Here is a 20,094-nt window from a genome sequence, read left to right as displayed (position 1 = left end):
TGCAACACATCGCAAACATACACACTCATTTCTACACGATTTTATTAGATATATTCATATATATAGTTATTCATTTCTTTGAAGCACAAAGCTGCACAGTTTAGTGTTTTCCTTGCTCCAATCACACACTTCAACTCACTTAAAGCTTAATAATTTGCTGGTAAAGTGTATTACAATGCCATGGCTATGCGTGTGGGTGTGAGTGGGCTGAGACTGTGACACACACCTGGCGGAACATCTCGGGGAAGTCGTAGACGTACGTGGTGCCGAGGCTCTGGGCCTGGAAGCGCTTGGCCTGCAGCAGGTCTTTGGTGACGTACGGCGTGTTAATGAGCATGCCGTGCAGGGGGCCGTGCTTCTCTGTGTACGACTTGAACATGATCTGCAACACACACGGATTATCAGCTGTAGAAAACTGACATTTAATTTAAATAACGGTGTTCTAGTTTTTATTTTTTTCTCTTTTTGTTGTATACTGCTAACAGCATCAGTCATTGACTTGCACAGGTCGAGGTGTGTGTGCATGTGTGTTTATACCTGGCCTGATGCCGTGTCTGTGACCTCCTCATACAGGCTGATGTCGAGGTAGTAGCCGTTCTCGTTGGTGAGGAACAGGCGGATGGGGACGGTGTTGCCGTTCGGTGTGAGGCGTATGTTGATCTTGAGCTCAGCCTGCAGCACTCGGAGCTTCCACAGACGCCGGCCGTAACGCATCACCATGGAGCGCACCGACTCCTCAATCTGACAGCACACAGACAGGATATTTCTACCAGCCAATCAAAGCAAAGGAGGCGAGATTTGCTCTAACACTGCGGGTAAAAAATAATACGCTTAATTCTTTCTAACTCTTGTGAAGCTATATAGTTTGTGTGTTATCATTACTGGCCTCAGCCAATCAGGACACACTGTTTTGGAGAACTACCATTTAATATTCGGATTAGTTTTTCAAACCTGAAACACAGATCTGACCTTAATGGGATCCATGATGACGGTGGGGACGAAGTTGAGGAAGATGTGGTTGCAGTCTGTGCGTGTGTGCGTGTTGCTGAAGGCCACCTCCAGCTCATCCATCGCCTCCAGGAGCAAACGCTCACCTTCGTTCTGAAGGTACTCAAACGATGCCTCCTGCATACACACACACAGACACACATCTAAACATAGATTTATTTACATTGCATATATACACTATAAACAGGTATATCAGTGTTTTAACTCTATCTCTGGACACTTATGGATAGAAATATATATAGTACATGATCATATAATTGTTGGGTTTAAATTTCAGCTCTCATATGACAGAAACACACCATGTGATACTATGGCCACTATTTGGCATGCAGTCGCTAAGGTGAACCATTAAGTGGATCTAAAGTGCTCAGGTAGTGACCGTTACCTTGGTGATGAGGTCGGAGTGGCGGATGATGGCTCTGATGAAGAAGCGGTAGTCGGTGACCTCAGTGCCCTCCTCGACACGGGCAGCACCCAGGTACAGGTGCATCTTGTGGTTAGCGCAGGGTACAGCGGTCAGGGCGAAGTTCCTCATGCGGTTCAGCTCCAGCTGGAAGGCCAGAGCCGGTTCCAGGTTCCGGTAGATCTGATCCTCCTGGAACTACACACACACACACACACACACACACACACAAAACCAGAAAGCCACAAGAGACTCAATACAATATGACACATGGGTGTTAAAAGTTTTGATAATTTTCATCTTTTACTTTTTTTTTTTTTTTTTTTTTTACCTCATCTCTGGCTCGGAATGTGAAAAATTTAGGAAATTCCCTCTATAAAAAAAAAAATAAGTACATAAAAGTATAGCATCATTTTAAAGTAATATATATAAAAAAATATATTCACGTTAATAATTCATAATAATAGAAATGTTGCAATAAATCTTTCAGAAAACAGCACAGCAAATATAAACAAAAAAATCATATATTGTTAAATAGGTCATTTTTATATATTTGCCTTAATTTAAAATATATATTAATTCAAAACTATTCATGTAAAGTTGGAATTACTTCAGTTATTCTGAGATACAAATCATTCACGTACTTTCTGTGCCACCAGGAAGGTGATTCTCCTGATTCCGTATTCGTACAGTACAGCTTTCTGTCAGAAAATAAAAAATAAAAAAAGCACCAGAACACTATTTCAGACATTCATCATTACACACAGTGCTGAGTTTCTGTGCGACCAGAAAATAAAACCCTGTCAGACAGAATCCCAGCTGCCTCTGGACAAAAGCATCTGTCTAATGAGTACTTTAAATGTAATGAACAATTAGTGACAGATAAAATAATATCATTTATTTTGGGGTGGTGACGTGAAAACGTGTGAGATTGAGGACAGAGGCAGGAAATACGAACTCACTTTAGACTGAGCGAAGTCGCTGAACGCCGTAACTAAAGCGTCGTCGTCCTCAGTGTCGGCTGATTTGATGGAGACGTTAATGATGTGGATGGGATTCTCCCTCATGTTCTGTCAACATAATTAAACAGCATTATCCACACTGCAACGAACACACTACGTTTGACTAGTGTGTGTGTGTGTGTGTGTGTTTACTTTAATGCTCTCTTCGTCATAAACAGTCTCAGAGAACAGTGTGCTCTCACACATGGGGTCAGCGAAACAGGAAATGACCTCATCAAAACACCTGCACATGCAGAAAGACGAGGATCACGGCGGCTTCAGTCTCTACACAACTACAGTAAAACACGACTACACAACATCACCAGTGCAACCGAAACACACAAAGAACAGTGTGTACACACACACACACACACACACACGCTTTACCTTTTGAAGTCATCAAAGCACTGGAAGGCCACCATGGCTCCCATCCTCTGACAGGGAGGAGATAACGCCCCCTCCAGGAAGAGCTCACTGCCCTGACGCTGCATTGAATCAAACTGCCCCGACCCGCTCACTGGCAACCTGTGTGTGTGTGTGTGTGTGTGTGTGTGTGTGTGTGTGTAGGGTGTGAGTGTTAGTTATGGAAAGAACAGCATGCTGATTGTACTGAAGCTGCTATAGATGACAGAACACAGAAGCTGTTTACATGGCAGACATGTTTCTCACACCTCTACATATTTCTATTCACGTTAATTGATTAATATTAATATATCGTAATAATTAATGTATAATGAATATATAATAAGTGATTAATGGGAATTCTAATATAATAATGAATTAATTTTGGCTTTCTTGACTACAATTACACACTTTTGAGTTATCCAAACAACACACCCTCCTTTTACTGCTGCAGAATATTCATTTCTCATTTTGCTAAACATGATCCCGTTTACTCTCTGGATCTCACCACACTGATAAACACGTTATGACTGCATTAATAAGTGGAGCTTATCAAATCCCCAGCGCTCATTTTCATTGGTGTGGAGTTAAAAATATGATTCGGTTGTACAGTTATATGTAGGTTCCTCCTCAGCAAGCATCAAGCTGCCCGTGTTGACTGGGAGCTCAAACAATTCAGATCAAATCCAGACAATTAAAATTTCTACTTAATTCATTTAGATGAAAATAATAATTGCAGTAATTAAGGACATAAAACTGATTCAAAAGTGGCTAACAATGACAAAAAGCTGTTCGTCGTTAGCCACAATATCATGACTGAATTATCACTCCATCCCCATAAACTCCGCCAAACTGTTCTGAACGAATAAGACTGAACAGAGTTGAGTTTTACTGGACTGAAGAAAAAGCAGCGGCGAGCACCCAGCATGCACTGGTGCACACAGCCAGGCAGCTGATTGGTTGGCTAGGAGGAGCTCGTACTCTACCTGTTCAGCGTGGGACTGCTCCCTCTGTAACGAGAGCATTCAGAGAGCAGCGTTAGTGAGAGTGCTCCTCAGCCTCAGCCTCTAACCTTTACATGCCTTATGTGTAGGGAAAAAAGCTCCGGATTATCATTGGGTTAAAAAGTCAAATAAGAAAAAGATAGTAGCTAACAGTTTTATTGTCATAAAGCGTTTGTCTACGTAAAACTATGAAACTGTCATATAATTGTTATTTACTGTATGTTACTGTGAAAACACCCTAGATTTTTATATATATATATATTCTCTTAGATGTTTATTTGATGTCTTCTGCATTAATCATTGAGCAAGAAATATGAAAAAAATTTAAATTTGAGACAAAATCCGAGGTTCACAAAAATCAATAAATCAATTCATTAATTAATTATGACAAAATAATAATAATAATAATAATAATAATAAATGATTGGTGTTGCATCTAGGGTGTAGGCATTTTTATCTTAAACTGAAGTGTTACTGAGCAGATTAAACAGAGTAAGAGATCCACTATTCATGTGTCAATATCATAATTTAAGTTTTTAATATCTCGCTGCCTCTTCAAGCAGATAAATCACTTCAGGCTGGATGAACAAGGCCATTACACCGCCTAATAACGTAGCAGAATCAGAGGTTTAGCCCCGCTAACACCGTTAGCATGGTGAGAGTAAGCAGTATATTTATTGTGTCCTTACAACACTCGAAGGAGGAAATTAATTTTGGCGTGGGGATAAAACACCAGCTGACTGAGAGTTTTAGCCCCACTAGCACCATTAGCGTGGAGAGAGTTAGCATAGAGGGTTCATTAGTAGCTTGAAGGAATAGAGAGAGATCATTACGTGGGTTTGGGAATGGAGTGACTCACTCTGATGTATGGCTCTCTTTTACCACAGAACACACACAGAAGACAAAGTCAAAAAAACTAACAGCAGCGAAAGTCTTTAAACACTTTTTAAATACATTTACAATTTTAAAAATTTACATTTACTGCTTTAAAAAGTCTAAACTAAGTTGTAGACTTTACACTTATGCACCTTTAACCAGGTAATGGTAATACTTCTGCAGTCTTACTTTAGAAGTGTTGAAGTGATTTGTCAACATTGTTGTTTGTGATCAATGACATAAAAAAAATCAAAAGATCAATAAAGTTTTAAAGCAGATCATCTAATGTTGCACTTTATTTACTTGTATTGATAAATTTATTTCATAATTGTATACATCTGTATATTCTGTCAATTCTATTATTTTCAGATTGAGCCAAAGGGTCATAATATGTTTTATTAAAAAAATGCAGAACATACATCTATATTCAGTGGCATGAAAATATTTGTAACATTAAATAATTTTTGCCAAAAGACTTATTATTTGTATTATTTAGTCTGTCTGTCTCTATCTATTTTTAAATTAAATTAAATTAAATATTTAATTAATTGCCCGTTTAACCCAGCAGGCTCCACTGGGACTCTTTAACTGAAGCTAAAGTTCATATTTGAATGCAAATAGTTTTTACATTTCTAAACATATAGGAGTGTGGCTCATATGCTGACGTGTGTGTGTGTGTGCGCGCGTGTGTGTGTGTGTGTGTGTGTGTGTGTGGTGCTACCTGTTGGGGTGGGATGAAGGGAGCATGAACTGAAAGTGCACAGCACACGTGCCATCCTTCATCTGGTGGTGCTGCAGACTGTTCAGCTCGTAGGCTATATAACCCCTCCTCACATACACCTGCACACACACACACACACGCACACACACACACACACACACACCCCACATAACCTCATTTAACCTTCTGACACACATAGCCACAACAAAGCTAATGTAATACAGATAACCACATACACACACTACATATACAGCCTTATATAATCTGTTATAAACATAAAACCTGTTATAAACTTGTTATATTAATAACACACCATGTAATCTCTGATAACCTGTAATTCTGTACAAATACAAATTAATAACACACTGACCAGAAGAACAGAGAGAATGAAACAGTGTGTGTACCTCTAATGCAGCCATGCACACCACGCGGTTATTGTGGTAGAAGAAGCTGGGCAAAACATCAAAGATAGACGTCTCAGACAGGATGAGTTTCTGTGGGAGGACAGACACACACACACACACACACACACACACACACACCTATAACAGTCTGTTTCATTATAATATGTATAATTTGGTATGATATGAGAGCTATTTAAAAGTTCACCTTGAGGTTCTCGGGGCAGAACTGGTGGCCGTACATGTCTATAGCAGACAGGAAGATGGACTCCACCTGGTTGTGTCTCACTTCATACGAGGGCAAATGGGACGCAATTAGAGCCTGGGAATGAAAAACACACTCCTTACACTATAACCACTTCACACACACAGGCAATGCAATATCAAGTCATGTTCCTATCCGTCTACTTTGTCCACAGTGGGATGTAATACAGAGTCTCTGGTGCAAGTACACAACACACAGCTACACAGGATAGGAATACACACACACACACTTTCGAGTGCAACACAATGCAATAAACCTAACAAGCACATTAGCAAAAATAAACACACATTAAACACTATACGGAATTACACAATACACTATAAACCTTAATACTGTGCACTACGTCTCATTTACCTGGCTAATAGCAGCACATAAATTCACCCAGAGTGGTAAATAAGAACAGTACTGAACTGCATAACAGGTCAAAGGTCAGAGGTTGTGACTTGTCTACTTACCTGTCTGGCACACAGCGCGACCTTCGAGTTCTCCATCTTACTGAGCTGCGTGAACTCGTTCAGGACGACCACCACGTCGTCCGTTAGCATCGGGTCCCGCCCACACAGCTGATCCTGCCAATCACAACACACCCAGTGACTCCGCCCACCAAGTTCATCAGCATGATGCATTTTTAGCATTTACAGCAAAATGTATTTAGCTTTGTTAAATTAGATTTCTCCAAGGAGACTCCATCTTTCGTCCCTAACGGAAGTCTAAAACAGTGTTCTTATTGAGAGTGAGGTAAAACACGAAGCATTACTATAACACACAAATCACCATCAGGTGCTAATCGTTAAAGTCTCCTAATGATACACTCTGTATGAGGAGAGCACATGAAAGTGTGTTACCATGTGTATGAAATATATGGCATCATAACCATTTGTTAAAAAAAAAAAAGAAGCAGATAGAGTGTGAATGAGATATTTCAGTTTTATATGAGAAGCTCAAGGATTTGCGTCAGTTTTAAATAACGTATTCTTGTATAATGAGAATCAGTTGTCTTTAGTATTTGGCTTACTATGAGCATGGAGACGAGGACGTTCTTCTTGGAGACCTGAGCATGGGAGAAGATGTGCTCGAGCACAGGGGTCATGTCAGGCTTGTACTGCTCTCGCAGGTTTATCACACACTTATCATACGTGCCTGAGACGCAGAGATAAGGAGAGAAATGTGTGTGAGTGACTTACATATAAAAACAAAACAGGGAAACATAACAATGATAAAGATTCAGGTGCCATGAAGACACCCATTTCTCCAGACAGACTAAGGAGCTAAACTGCAAAATGAAAGCACTAACATGATAAAAACCCATGAAGGAACCATGCAGGATGTCTGTGTGTACACTGAAGCCGAGTAAATTCAGAGAGGAAACTGGAGATTGGGGTGATTTTTAGGTGAGTGTGTGTGTGTGTGTGTGTGTTACCCTGCTGGAACTGTATCTCCACCTGCAGGTAACGCCGCAGCAGGTCCAACACTACGGCCTTCATATAGCCTCGAATACCACTACGATACCTGCACAAACACACAAATAAAACTAAAAACACTTAAATACTGAACCTAATAGAGACATTTCACATAGGGATTAAGCCAATTTTGGCATAAATTAGTTAATTTTATTTCCCACAGGCAGATTAAGATGCACCATTTCCTGAAGTGCTCCAATAACTAGTAAAACTTAATCCTGAAGAAATATTTAATTGTCTAACAATCACCACCTCACTCCTTTTAACTCTGACTCAGGGGTGAAACGTTACTCTGAGTACCTCACTACACAGAACAAACACTGTAATTCTACAGTAACCCTGAGATATAACCTGTTACTCACACTACTGTAGATACTGAAAGGCAGAGTTAACTCGGCGTGACTCTCTCACCTCTGCACGAGCTGCACGATGCTCTGAGTGTTCATGAAGAAAACCTCACGGTCTGCTTTCCTCTGCAGTGTGGCTGCATGACTGTCCAGGATATTCGCAATCTAAAGCAAAGCAAACATACACCATGTGTGCAGACATCATACTGCAAAACAGGGCAAAAATAGTCGTGCCAGATACTTCGAAAAAAAGATTAAATGAAACCTTCATAATGTACTTTATAGACAGAATTGATAGATTTGTTTATAGTAGATAGATATAATGCATTTATTCATTCATCTTCAGTGAACACTTTATCCTGGACAGGGTCACGGTGAATCCAGGGACTATCCAGTTGATCCAATTTTATCCAATTTAGCACAGCCAATCCACCTACATGCACGTTTTTGGACAGTGGGAGGAAACCGGAGGAAACCCATGTGATCAATAAACCTAAACTCACCCTCTGGCTGGGGAACTGGCAGAGAACGGAGGTGATGTTGCTGGCGTACTGGGCCATGACCTTGCGGATGACCTTCTCCACTGTGATGGGGATACGACCTGAGACGCTGGTCATGATGTCCTGCAGCTCCAGCAGCGGGAGCGAGGGGTCACGCAGCGTCCGCATCAGAGAGTCCACCCACTTATTCAGCTGAACAAAAGAGAGAAGAGAGGAGGCAAGGCATCAGATCACGATAACAAACACACAAAAGTGTACCAATTACCACCAAGGTGTACGGTTACCATGTGTACAGGATACTAATAAAAATAATAAAAAGTGTCATGTTTATATTCATTATGAGTGATGTGTACATTTACATGCCACTGTGTAAAGGAGAGATAACGTAAGAGTTCTCGTTCATGAGTGCTTCATTGTGGGGAAAAGTGTACAGAGACTAACTGACTGAACTAACTGAAGACTCGCCCAAAAATCATAATGTGATTATGAGTGTAATAAAGCTTTTAGAGGCTAGTCGGTGCTACGCTAATGTCAGTAAACAGAGTGTGTGTGTGTGTGTGTGTGTGTGTGTGTCTCACTCTGCTGCTAAAGTAGGGCTCAGAGAGGCAGTATCCATCCATGACCTTCATCAGGTTCTCCAGCATGCTGTGGAAGACCTGGTGCAGTTTCTCCCCCACTATCGGCAGCGGCTCCTGCGGAGGTAATGGCTGTGTGTTCAGCTGCACCTGCAGAAATACACAATGACATTACACAATTACACAATCAATACACAATCAAGGATGTGAAGAAACTGAAATTAAAACCACTCATTTTTTTAATTTTTGAGTTAAGAGTGACTTACTGTATTGTAGTATTTATTTATAACTTATTGTGGTATTTAAATATACAACAGCTCAATGTGTTTAATAACATGGACATAAAGGAGGTTTAGCTGAGAAGAATAGCGCTGTGATTGTGTTACCGGGTAAACGGTGCTCGGGTCGTCCAGGGCGATATGAGCCACCACACAGCCGGGCTCTAACACGGCTCCAGGTCGCTTAACAAAGTGAACACAGCCTGATTCCTGCACACTCAGCGTCATCACCATTTTCATCACCTACACACATTATTATTAAAAATACGCAAATACAAACCAATTGTTTATGATAATAACATGAACACAACATAAATATAAAACCTTGGGATAATAAGACAAAAACCCATCGGCTGCTTGTTATTATGCAGTATGTTTGCAATTGTTTACAATTGCTCTAAATCTTTAAACCTCTCCACATTTGGTTTAACCTTTCTACACTTTCTTCTGTAAATCTCTTCAGCAGAAGCAGCTTTGCTGTTTTTATTCACCTCGATCTCGGCGTACGGATATCCTGCCATCACGTGTCCTCCATCCTCCACTATGTACTGCAGCAGTTTACCAGCGGAGGGTGAACGCAGCACTGTGGGGTCTCGCTCCTTCTCAAACACACACGTCTTATTGCCCACAGTGATCCGGAAACTACAGAGAGAAATCACATTTAAAAAAATCATAAATCAAAAAATCTTTGTGTAATCTAATAAATCCTAAAACTAAAGTGTCCTGTAAAAGTGGCTTGCAAATGTACACCTACCCTGAGTGTACAATTATTATACAGTTTATTTAGCACTGTACAGGAGGACAGGAAATCTGTAGGAACTATTAAATAAGAGGAAAAGGTTATGAGACAGGAAGTGTAACCTGTCGACTTCCTCCTTCATGTAGGTGGTGTAGCTGCTGCCGCTGTAGGAGAGGAGAAGGCCACCATCGCTCAGCCTGTGTACGTCGATCTCAATGTCCGAGCCGTTCATTATGATCACGTAGGTGGTGGGAGACTGACGGGCCACCTAGAACACACACACACACACACACACACACACACTATGAACATTATGAACACTTTAAAGATGACATTTTTTCTTAGAACAAATAGTGGCACTTCTCAAAGTGTGTTAAATTACAAAGAAACCCTTATTAGGATTTATAAAATGCTTACTGAGTGCTGTTGCTTAATTACAAATAGTCAAGATTCGTTACGAATACAGGCTTCATGAAAAATACTAATAAAGAGAAACCTTTAGAGCTTATAATCTCGTTACCTTGAGACAGTATTTAATCCCCTCGTAGATCAGATCCACTTCCACGGTGTTCACCAGACTGGCAGCAGGTAACACCTGACCTCTGAAACAAGCAAAATTATGAACCTTTAACCTAGAAAACAGATTTAAAAATTATGTATATTTATTGTATGGCTAAATAAAATTAGTTTTGCTAACTAAAATTGAACTTACAAAATGTATAATTCATCATGTTTAATTTAAAACAACCGGCTCACCTCTCAAGAGAGTGCAGAAAGTCAGACATGCTTTTCCTGAAACTGGCATCGGCTACGTTCAGAGCTCCACACACCACCCCCAGCATGGTGTCCGGCCTCTCTGCCTGCACGGCGCACACACACACACACACACAATTTAGCATTTAAAAAGAATTCAGACAGGTGGGTATACATGCTGCATGTTAAACCATTAGCCAGCCCCAGAGCCGACCTCATGCCTGCAGTTACTGGTCCAGTCAGACTCGTACCTGCACTTTCTCGGCAATCAGGTGGTCCAGCCAGCTCGTGTCAATGTCATTGTTCCTGAAGCTCTCCGTCTCCAGCAGCTTTATCAGATACTCCACTGTGGTCCTGAAATCTCCCCGGATAGACAGCTCCTTCATGGCCACCACCATGTTACTGCACACAGAAATCCATTCCATTATTAACATTTACTCACTAAACAAACTACTGGACAAATTACGCACATCACTCAGAAGTTATGAATGCAGATTCACTCAATACAGAATGAGACCAAACAATTATTTTATGCATTTTTACTATTTTACAAAATAGTATTTTTAAAAGAGCATACAAACATTGTCCCCATTGTAGTACATTTTCAAAAAGGCAGTTCTACATCATTATATATCATTATCACCAAGACCCAAGTAAGCTTTTACGACAAACAACATTTTCTGGAAACATACTAGAATATTTTGTTTTCAAAAACTGGATTATTGCCTAAAAATTACAGTTTTCTTAGAGAACCTTATTTATTTTAACACAAAGAAAGTGTATTAAACAATAATCACTGAAAAGTCCTAAAGACAGACAAAGTGGACAATAGCATTAGCTGTAGTGTAATCTGGAGCAGTAATAATGTGATGTGAGTGCTGATACTGACGAGATGGCCTCCTCTCGGTTCTCTCCCCAGGAGAAACAGTGTCCGAACTGCGAGTCGGCGAACTCGTGCAGCCCCCCTGTGGCCCCCACGCTGAAGTAGCCCCACACGTTCTTACTGCTGCGGAAATTCAGCTCCTGCACCGTGCCCGAGCTCGGCTTAAAGCCCTGCACAAGGCAAACACGCGCATATGTTATCCCAGTAATTTAAAACCTATGGGTTTAAAACGTGGTAAATCTGCTGAATCCCATCCTCACTCACTTCATCCGGGTTCTCGCTGGTGATGCGAGCGGCGATGACGTGTCCTCGAGGACAGGGGACACACTCCGGATCCTCAAAATTAATGGGAGCATCATCCCATGGAGACTCTCCATACAGCACACGGATTTCCTTCATCCTGTGCAGAGGGATCCCCATCGCTATCTACAGAAATTAATGAAATATAAACACACGGTATTATAAAAGCAAAAAAAAAAAAAAAAAAAAAGACTAATATACTGTTCAAAACAGCTTAAAACCTTTATTAAAATGTTGCACCAATTGCCTAAAATTTCAGAGAGAAGTAAACAAAAGAGTAAGACTTCATTATTTAATATAATTTCTGTTTTTTAGTACCAAAGAATCACCCAAGCCTCGGTGACTGTACTTTATGGCAACAGTGGAAAAAAAAACTGCCTTCCTTATCAGCTATTCTTATCTATACAACACTTAATTATTATCACAATGTATGAAAACACTTTCCACTTCCAGGTGTGACTGTGTAAAGGGATGTATGTTGTATGTAAGGTGTTCAGTACCTGTAGTTGGGCAGCTGGGAGATTAACGTCTGCAATCATTTCTGTGCACGGATGCTCCACCTGCAGTCTGGGGTTTAACTCCAGGAAGTGGAAACTACCGTCCTCTGAAAACAGGTACTCTACTGTTCCAGCACTCACATAGCCCACCATCTTAGCCATGCGCACGGCATACTGATTATAAACAAACAAACAAACAAACAAATAAATATATAAACATACGACAAATTTATAAACAACCCTCCAATTTCGGTTAATGAAAGCCAACTATGATAATTTCACAAAACTTTTACCTGACATGTGCCCAAAATCCATCAGGAAAAATTCCATCTCCTCAACTTACTACTGCTAGACATTTTAAAAACTGACCCTCTCCATCTGCTGGAAGGTGGAGGCTGAGGCGATGGTGGCTGGAGCCTCCTCGATGATCTTCTGGTGGCGGCGCTGGATGGAGCAGTCCCTTCCGAACAGAGAGATGGCGTTTCCGTACTCGTCTGCCAGGATCTGCACCTCCTGGTGGCGTGCGTGCTGAGCTAGCTGCATGATGAAGATGGGCGAGCCGGGCACCTCCACCTGGACCTGATCAAATATCACACACAATTTCTTTACATTTAAAAGGAAACATATGAGACTGTGAAACTATAGTTGATTAAAAATACTGCATTGCACAGATATAAAAATGCATGATGTAAAACTTCGAGGCTATTAACCCACAGTAGAGTCAACAGCTTCCAGATACAGCATCCTTCCACTCAATAATTTATACAAGGTCTCCATCTAGAGCATCCATCTCTATCATTCATATAGAGCACTGATGTATCTACCTGGGTACCTGCATGTGTGTGTGTGTGTGTGTGTGTGTGTGTGTGTAGACCTGTCTGAAAAAGCTGGGGAAATCTTCAGCACTGTCCACTTTCCTGATCCCTTTCCCTCCTCCGCCCTCTGACGCCTTGATCACTACAGGATAGCCAATCTTCTCTGCACCCTACAGTCACACACACACACACACACACACACCCCAAACATATAACACAGCTATAACTGTAACACTCCCAGGTCCAGTCTCACACACCTCACATGAATAAAACAGATTATTAGTCAAAATGATGATTATTAACGTCGCTGATGAACCAAACAGAGTTAATCAGGTTAAAAGGAAACAAAAATGAACTGAAGAGGATTCTGAGTTAAGGTCTGAAATGTGAGTAAAACGTGTGTAAAATGTGCATTAAATAACACAAACTGAGTGCTGTATTTACAGCGAGGCCTTCGTCCACATCTCTAACGCAGCCTTTGGCGTAGAGCTCCGGCGGGACGCTGATCACATGACCCAGTCTCTGTTCTTCCTCTCCCCACACTACCTTCAGTCCTGTACAGAGAGAGAATAACGAGAAATGGAGCAGCAGCACGATACGGTACAACTTAACATCCCATTATCTAACATTAAATGTTACCACCACACAGTATTAGGTTCGGAAATCTGCTAGAATATTCACGCACAAAGAATATTTATCACCAAAAGAATCATTCTTAGCCTTCAGTAGCATTTAAGAACAATTCTTTAACAAGTGAAACACTCAGATTTCCAGTGACTCGCTGAATTTTAGTATTCCAGATCTCCTTACTGCAGAATGTCACCATACCAACATTAAGACCCTACAAGAAACCCAGTTTCTGAAACACAAGGCATCAATTGTGTCCATTGTCATGGAGAAAAAACACACACACACACACACACACACTATGCCCATTATTTCACAACATCTGGATAAACATAATTTTATATCTGAGAAAAGAGAACACCAGTTATTGTTATGGTGCACGGATTCAAAAGCAAGGAGAAACTTCACTTGTATGAGTGAGTGTGTGTGTGTGTGTGTGTGTGTGTGTGCGTAGAGTCAGAAAAGAAGACAGTAGTAAAGAGGAAGACATTACCAGATCCAGACCAGGGTAAAGTGGGGATTCCTGCAGTCTGAGCTACAATGGAAGACGCCACTTTATCTCCCAGAGCCCACATGGCTTTACTGGACGGCCCTGGACAAGCACACATACGAATACTTAAAATATAAATTATTAAAATGCAACAGTATGATATTTTGGGAAATGGCTTTCCTGGAGAGTCCTGACACGCGCACACACACACACACATACACAGAGAGAGAGAGAGAGAGAGAGAGAGTGAGAGAGAGACACACACACACAGAGAGAGAGCGAGAGAGACACACACATACACACACAGAGTGAGTGAGAGACAGATTGAGAGAGAGAGAGAGACACACACACACACACACACACACACAGAGAGAGAGCGAGAGAGACACACACATACACACACAGAGTGAGAGAGAGAGAGAGAGAGAGAGAGAGATTGAGAGAGAGAGAAAGACACACACACACACACACACACACAGAGAGCGAGAGAGACACACACATACACACACAGAGTGAGAGAGAGACAGATTGAGAGAGAGAGACACACACACACACACACACACACACACAGAGAGAGAGCGAGAGAGACACACACATACACACACAGAGTGAGAGAGAGAGAGAGAGAGATTGAGAGAGAGAGAGACACACACACACACACACACACACACAGAGAGCGAGAGAGACACACACATACACACACAGAGTGAGAGAGAGACAGACACTGAGAGAGAAAGACAGCCAGACAGAGAGAGAGAGAAAGTGTGAGAGTGAGAGAGAGAGAGACACATACACACAAAGTGAGAGAGAGAGAGACAGACACTGACAGAGAGAGAGAGTGTGAGAGAGAGACACACACACTCCTGCAATTTTATCACTGCTGAGTAGTTAAAATGAAACCAAAGAAAGAAAACAGCTACAAAGAAAGAGGCTTTTATTTCTGGAGTTGTACCTAAAAATGAAATTCCCGCTTTATGGAGCAGCTCCGGCAGCTTTGGGTTTTCCGACGCGTGACCCCAGCCGGCCCACACTGCCTAAAGACAGCAAAGCAGCATCACTCTTACCATCATCATCATCATCATCATCCATCAGCTCCTTATAAGGGTTTCAGTAATTCAGTGCTTATCAGTAATTATAATAATCAGTGATTACTTTTATTTGTATGGTTTTGGAAGCCTGAGTGTCTGTTTGGGAATTACGGGCAGTTTGTTACCTGTACTGGAATTCTCTTTGCGATGTCCACGATCATCTCCACGTTGGCGTAGTTATTGTTGTTCGGCCCACCAGGAACCGGCACGTAGTGATCCGCCATTTTAATGTACTCTGAAATACAATACGCATAACAGATAACATATACACTCTGAAACAAGTAAGAGCTGGTCATGGTTTTCACTAGAGGAACAGGAAGGTGAAGGGGACCAAAGCGTGGTGTCTGACCCGCGTTAGCTTTCAGATCCTCAGGCGTCACCATCACTACGAAGCGGATGGTTCTCTCGTTGCGGAACATTTCGTAGGACCAGCGGCGAATAGAGCGCATGCATTTCACTGCTGCAATGCCGTTATTGGCGATCAGCACCTGAACACAGACGAACACGGACAATTATCACGTTACAGGGACCTGATCAGGACAGCTGCGTGTAAAGACAGAAAAATTTCCATATGATATTGTGATGAAATTCTAAAGTGTGTTAAAAGTGTCATTACATAAAAACTTGACACAGAAAAAAATCAACTAAAATATAACAGATAACAACATAAGATAATAAGCAACAGCCTACAACACGCACACACGCACACACACACACACACACACACACACACACCTTTTCTATGATGCGGGTTCCTCCGAATCGCTTGACGAACTCGGCCGGAGAGGCCACAGTGAAATCTCGAGGTACGTCCATCCTTCTCTGCTCACGACCTTTCTTCATCAGGTGAAGACCAGACATGCTAGGCCTGCAACACACACACACACACACACACACACACACACACAGGTAATAAACCTCAGTGCAGTGTGAGACAGTTCAGTGGTTGTGCATGACAGTTAGTCTCAGTGCTGCAGGTTATGGGGGATCAGTTTATCCTGCACAGCTCTTGATAACGCGCTACATTAAACCCTGTTCTGATAAACAGCGCGCGTTCATCCTGAGCTCATTACACAGCGGAGTAAACACCAGCGCAGCTCATAAACACAGTGTCTTCTGTTAGAGTGAGTAAGTTCTACAGTTTACACTTCTATCTACTTATCAGTCTTTCTGCCTATCTGACTACTTTTATAGATTAATAATAATAAACTAATCACTTTTACATCTCAGCTTCTATCTACATATCGTTATATAACTCTGTCTATCATTTTCATCATTTTCTACCTGTCCATCTTTCCCTACACCCATCCATCCGATTCGTCCGTCTATCCAGTGTATGCATCCTCGACTCAACCTCTATCATTTCCTCTATCTTTCCATCAGCTCCATCCATCTTATCCACCTATTCATTCATCTTAACATCCATCCATTCACCACTATATATTTATACCTTTCAATCTCTCCATCCATCTATTCATTTATCTAGTCAGATATTTATATAGAGAGACACACATTTCTATTTCCATCACTTATTTTTTTATGTACATATCCATCACTCCATCATTAATCCACCAAGTTTAATAACTTTATCCAACTGCAGCACTAGTGTTACGGTGCTCTGGAGTTTATTTATATATCTCTCCATTAATTCATCCCTCCATCTATCTATTCATTTCTCTATGTCTGGGAGAAAAGTATTAGACATATACAGATCATTAACACGTGTACTATACTGAGCTGTACACACACAAACACAATCAAAATATAAAGTGTTATATAAAGTAAACACTGACTAAAACAGGTCCTTAAAACTACCAAAACTTCTTACACACCCTCACAGCTGTTACACACACACACACACACACACACACACACTTCTGTACATACCCAGTAAACAATCCATCACACCAATGTAACACACACACTAATGTAAGTTGCTCTTAGTGCTGTACTCTGCTCTCTCCCGTCAAACTGAAAGTCACATGACCTCCAGCAGCCAATTACAGCTGAGTATCTAATCAGAGGGGTGGGGTTTAGGCTTTTCTCAGAATCTGGACTTTATAACACACGGCCTTTCCTGCTTTAATGCTGTAACTTGGTATCATTATAATAACAAACATAAAGAACCTGAAGCACCAGTAATTCACCAACTCAGTGTAAAACTCTACATCACAGTTTAAGATGTTTTATCACATTATTAAAGAAGTCTCTATTATATATACTCTATAAATACGCTATACAGAGAGTCCTTTCATCCATTATCTACATATTTATCTATCCATCTACAGTTAAGTGCAAAAGTTTGCGTCCTCTTTGGACAAACATAAAAAAATTCACAATTATTCACTATCACAAGTTAAAAAAGTGATCAAAATCAAGTTTTCCTTTCTGAATGCAATAACTATTTTGTAATAATTTTGCACACATTTTGCTTTACTCCCCTTTCAAAACCCATTGGGGGTGTAAACTTTTGCACTTATCTGTACATATCAGGCTATCAATATATTACACATCTGTCTATCATCTACTCTCGAGGACGAGCTGATGAATAACCAGGAAAACACGAAACTGTGGAAATTACAGCAGTACTGTGTGTGTGAGTGTGTAGTGCAGTGTTCTCAAAGTTTTGCATGAAGTGTCTGCTGTCAAAACCAGCTGTTAGAAACACACACACACACACACACACACACACACACACACACACACACACAGCCTCTTGCATGAGTGTGTTTTGTGTTCGCTCGTCTGGTACCCACCGCTCTGCATCGTCTGTCATCAAACAAACGAAAGAAGAAAAACGATGGTCCATTCTTCTCTCTCTCTCTCTCTCTCTCTTCCACTTTCCCGTGTTTATTTTTCACTCATTTCCTTTCTTCTTTATCCCTCTGTTCTCTCCATGTTCTCTTTCTCTCTCCTCCCCTTTCTTCCTGTCTTTTTTTCCTTTTTCACTCCCCTTCCTTCTCTCTTGACATATTCCTTTCGCTTTCTCTCCCTCTCTTTTCTCCCTCTCTCCCTCTCATTCCCTGCCAGAAAAAAAACTCCAACATGAGAAGTGTGTAAATGGTGTGCAGACGGAAAAAAACAAACAATACATTGTGTGTGTGTGTGTGTGTGTGTGTGTGTGTGTTCTGTATCAGGTGTAGTTATTTTAGAGATTATTTTTGGGTCGTACTGACAGGAGAAATCACTCTTTAAACTCAAACCCACTTTAAACAGACCTGCTCGCCTCTCGGACTCTGCTCATTTCTCACCTTTTAGCCCATGCGAGTTGGTCTCCATGGTGATTTTGATAAAGTGGCATACGGAGCGTGTTCTTTCCTGATTAGTCGTCCTTTATCGCCCAGCGGTGTGAGCGTGATTCAGGAACAAAAGCCTCGAACGACTGGTCTGGTATTAATAAATCCAGCGAGTGCAGGAGAGCTGATCTGAGATCAGATTCCCCACATTAACACTCATCCAACTCAACACACACACACACACACACACACACACAGGCAATGCTGAATACCTGCCTAGATTCTTTCCACAGTTCAGATAAACAAATAAAAGTAACTTAATGTTTCCCTCCTCTGACTGTGTGCTCACTCAGAGCTTCATATCAGTCTGTAACGCTGCGTAAGGACCTTAACACACACACACACACACACAGTGTTTCTGAAACGCATTAGTTTTTGCCGTGTTTGTGTGTGTGAGAGTCAATGTCAGAGAGGAGAGCTTCCATTAATAGCACACAGAGACATGTGGCATGCAGCAAGAACACACACACACACACACACACACACACAGAGGGCATGAAACATTCACGTGACCATAACGTTACAGTTGTGATTTATTCCCACTGAGAACACACGTGTGTTGGAACTGCGCACTCTACTGATACTGAACAAAAGCTACAACACTTTTAAGAGGCTAAAGGTGTTTAATATTCAGATCAAGTTATAAAAATTATAAACGTAGAAATAAAATGTCTCTATATGACTCCTGTGCAACGTACAGCTGGGTGCTACGCAGATCTGTGTATGTTCTACGCCTCAGTGTGTGTGTTACAGTAAAACACTGAGTGACGCGGTGATGTGATGAAGCAGACTTACTGTTAACATCCTAACGCTGATTATTTTCCTACAGCAGCACGTCCCCAGGTGTTTTATTCCTCTAACACAACTTTACAGTTAATGTTCAGTGAAACAAGTCAGTTCCTGTTCTCGCTTACGTTACAGCAGCTATAAACAGTCATTCCTTCATCAGCCTCTCTCTTTTCTCTCCTGAATTTAATAAGACAAAAAAAAAACCACTCAGCCTGTCACGTTAGCAGGAAACCGCAAAGAAGCGTAAACTCCTCTGTCCTGAAGATGTCAGAAAACTTAAAGTTCCAGCTTTACCTCTGACTGTTCAAAGCGCTGACACTGGAGACTCCTTCCATCAATGTTCATGTTTAAAATCTGTTTATTATTAGCCTTAGATTACGCAGTGCGTCCGCTGGACACGTCCCTGTGAGCAAATGAGCTGTTGCTATAGAAACGATAAGGAGTGCAGTAACATAAACCTGCACTACTCTCAGAGCTGCTGTTAGAGAACATTAATCAACACCTTCTGACCAATCAGAATCCAGAACTGTGGGATAAATTACAGTAAAATTCTCTGAATAATATTTTCTGGACTTC

At 41.2% G+C, this 20,094-nt stretch overlaps 1 protein-coding gene across 12 annotated transcripts in view; it reads right to left on the bottom strand.

The window, feature by feature from the left end:
* Window positions 1–20,094, bottom strand: part of acacb (acetyl-CoA carboxylase beta) — a 29,185-nt gene that overhangs the window by 7,471 nt on the left and 1,620 nt on the right. For 3 of the 12 annotated variants that reach the window (XR_008300825.1, XR_008300826.1, XM_034299231.2), the window contains exons 3-39: window positions 16,169–16,301; window positions 15,783–15,921; window positions 15,559–15,668; window positions 15,298–15,379; window positions 14,349–14,447; window positions 13,673–13,782; window positions 13,288–13,398; window positions 12,783–12,992; window positions 12,417–12,587; window positions 11,881–12,042; window positions 11,623–11,786; window positions 10,985–11,135; window positions 10,737–10,840; window positions 10,501–10,582; window positions 10,103–10,248; window positions 9,733–9,883; window positions 9,350–9,484; window positions 8,967–9,113; window positions 8,392–8,580; window positions 7,953–8,053; window positions 7,502–7,590; window positions 7,097–7,221; window positions 6,537–6,650; window positions 6,025–6,138; window positions 5,820–5,909; window positions 5,416–5,534; window positions 4,652–4,693; window positions 3,801–3,824; window positions 2,800–2,937; window positions 2,566–2,656; window positions 2,374–2,481; window positions 2,056–2,112; window positions 1,743–1,784; window positions 1,394–1,609; window positions 970–1,125; window positions 538–741; window positions 227–382 (exon numbers count right to left, since the gene is read on the bottom strand). Coding sequence is in view for 9 of the 12 variants with exons in the window: in XM_034299231.2 (XP_034155122.2) it covers window positions 227–382; window positions 538–741; window positions 970–1,125; window positions 1,394–1,609; window positions 1,743–1,784; window positions 2,056–2,112; window positions 2,374–2,481; window positions 2,566–2,656; window positions 2,800–2,937; window positions 3,801–3,824; window positions 4,652–4,693; window positions 5,416–5,534; window positions 5,820–5,909; window positions 6,025–6,138; window positions 6,537–6,650; window positions 7,097–7,221; window positions 7,502–7,590; window positions 7,953–8,053; window positions 8,392–8,580; window positions 8,967–9,113; window positions 9,350–9,484; window positions 9,733–9,883; window positions 10,103–10,248; window positions 10,501–10,582; window positions 10,737–10,840; window positions 10,985–11,135; window positions 11,623–11,786; window positions 11,881–12,042; window positions 12,417–12,587; window positions 12,783–12,992; window positions 13,288–13,398; window positions 13,673–13,782; window positions 14,349–14,447; window positions 15,298–15,379; window positions 15,559–15,668; window positions 15,783–15,921; window positions 16,169–16,301 (4,582 nt within the window). In the remaining 3 variants the exon portion in view is untranslated. Of the gene's footprint in view, window positions 1–226; window positions 383–537; window positions 742–969; window positions 1,126–1,393; window positions 1,610–1,742; window positions 1,785–2,055; window positions 2,113–2,373; window positions 2,482–2,565; window positions 2,657–2,799; window positions 3,825–4,651; window positions 4,694–5,415; window positions 5,535–5,819; window positions 5,910–6,024; window positions 6,139–6,536; window positions 6,651–7,096; window positions 7,222–7,501; window positions 7,591–7,952; window positions 8,054–8,391; window positions 8,581–8,966; window positions 9,114–9,349; window positions 9,485–9,732; window positions 9,884–10,102; window positions 10,249–10,500; window positions 10,583–10,736; window positions 10,841–10,984; window positions 11,136–11,622; window positions 11,787–11,880; window positions 12,043–12,416; window positions 12,588–12,782; window positions 12,993–13,287; window positions 13,399–13,672; window positions 13,783–14,348; window positions 14,448–15,297; window positions 15,380–15,558; window positions 15,669–15,782; window positions 15,922–16,168; window positions 16,302–17,320; window positions 17,395–18,189; window positions 18,411–18,684; window positions 18,919–20,094 lie in introns of those variants that run through there. The other 9 variants (XM_034299236.2, XM_034299235.2, XM_034299237.2 and 6 more) reach the window with 9 other exon arrangements.

This window comes from Pangasianodon hypophthalmus, chromosome 24 (genome assembly GCF_027358585.1).
Source record: "Pangasianodon hypophthalmus isolate fPanHyp1 chromosome 24, fPanHyp1.pri, whole genome shotgun sequence".
NCBI lineage: Eukaryota > Metazoa > Chordata > Actinopteri > Siluriformes > Pangasiidae > Pangasianodon > Pangasianodon hypophthalmus.
The sequence above is the reverse complement of the archived record's forward strand: the minus strand, read 5'-3'. Positions and strand labels throughout refer to the sequence as shown.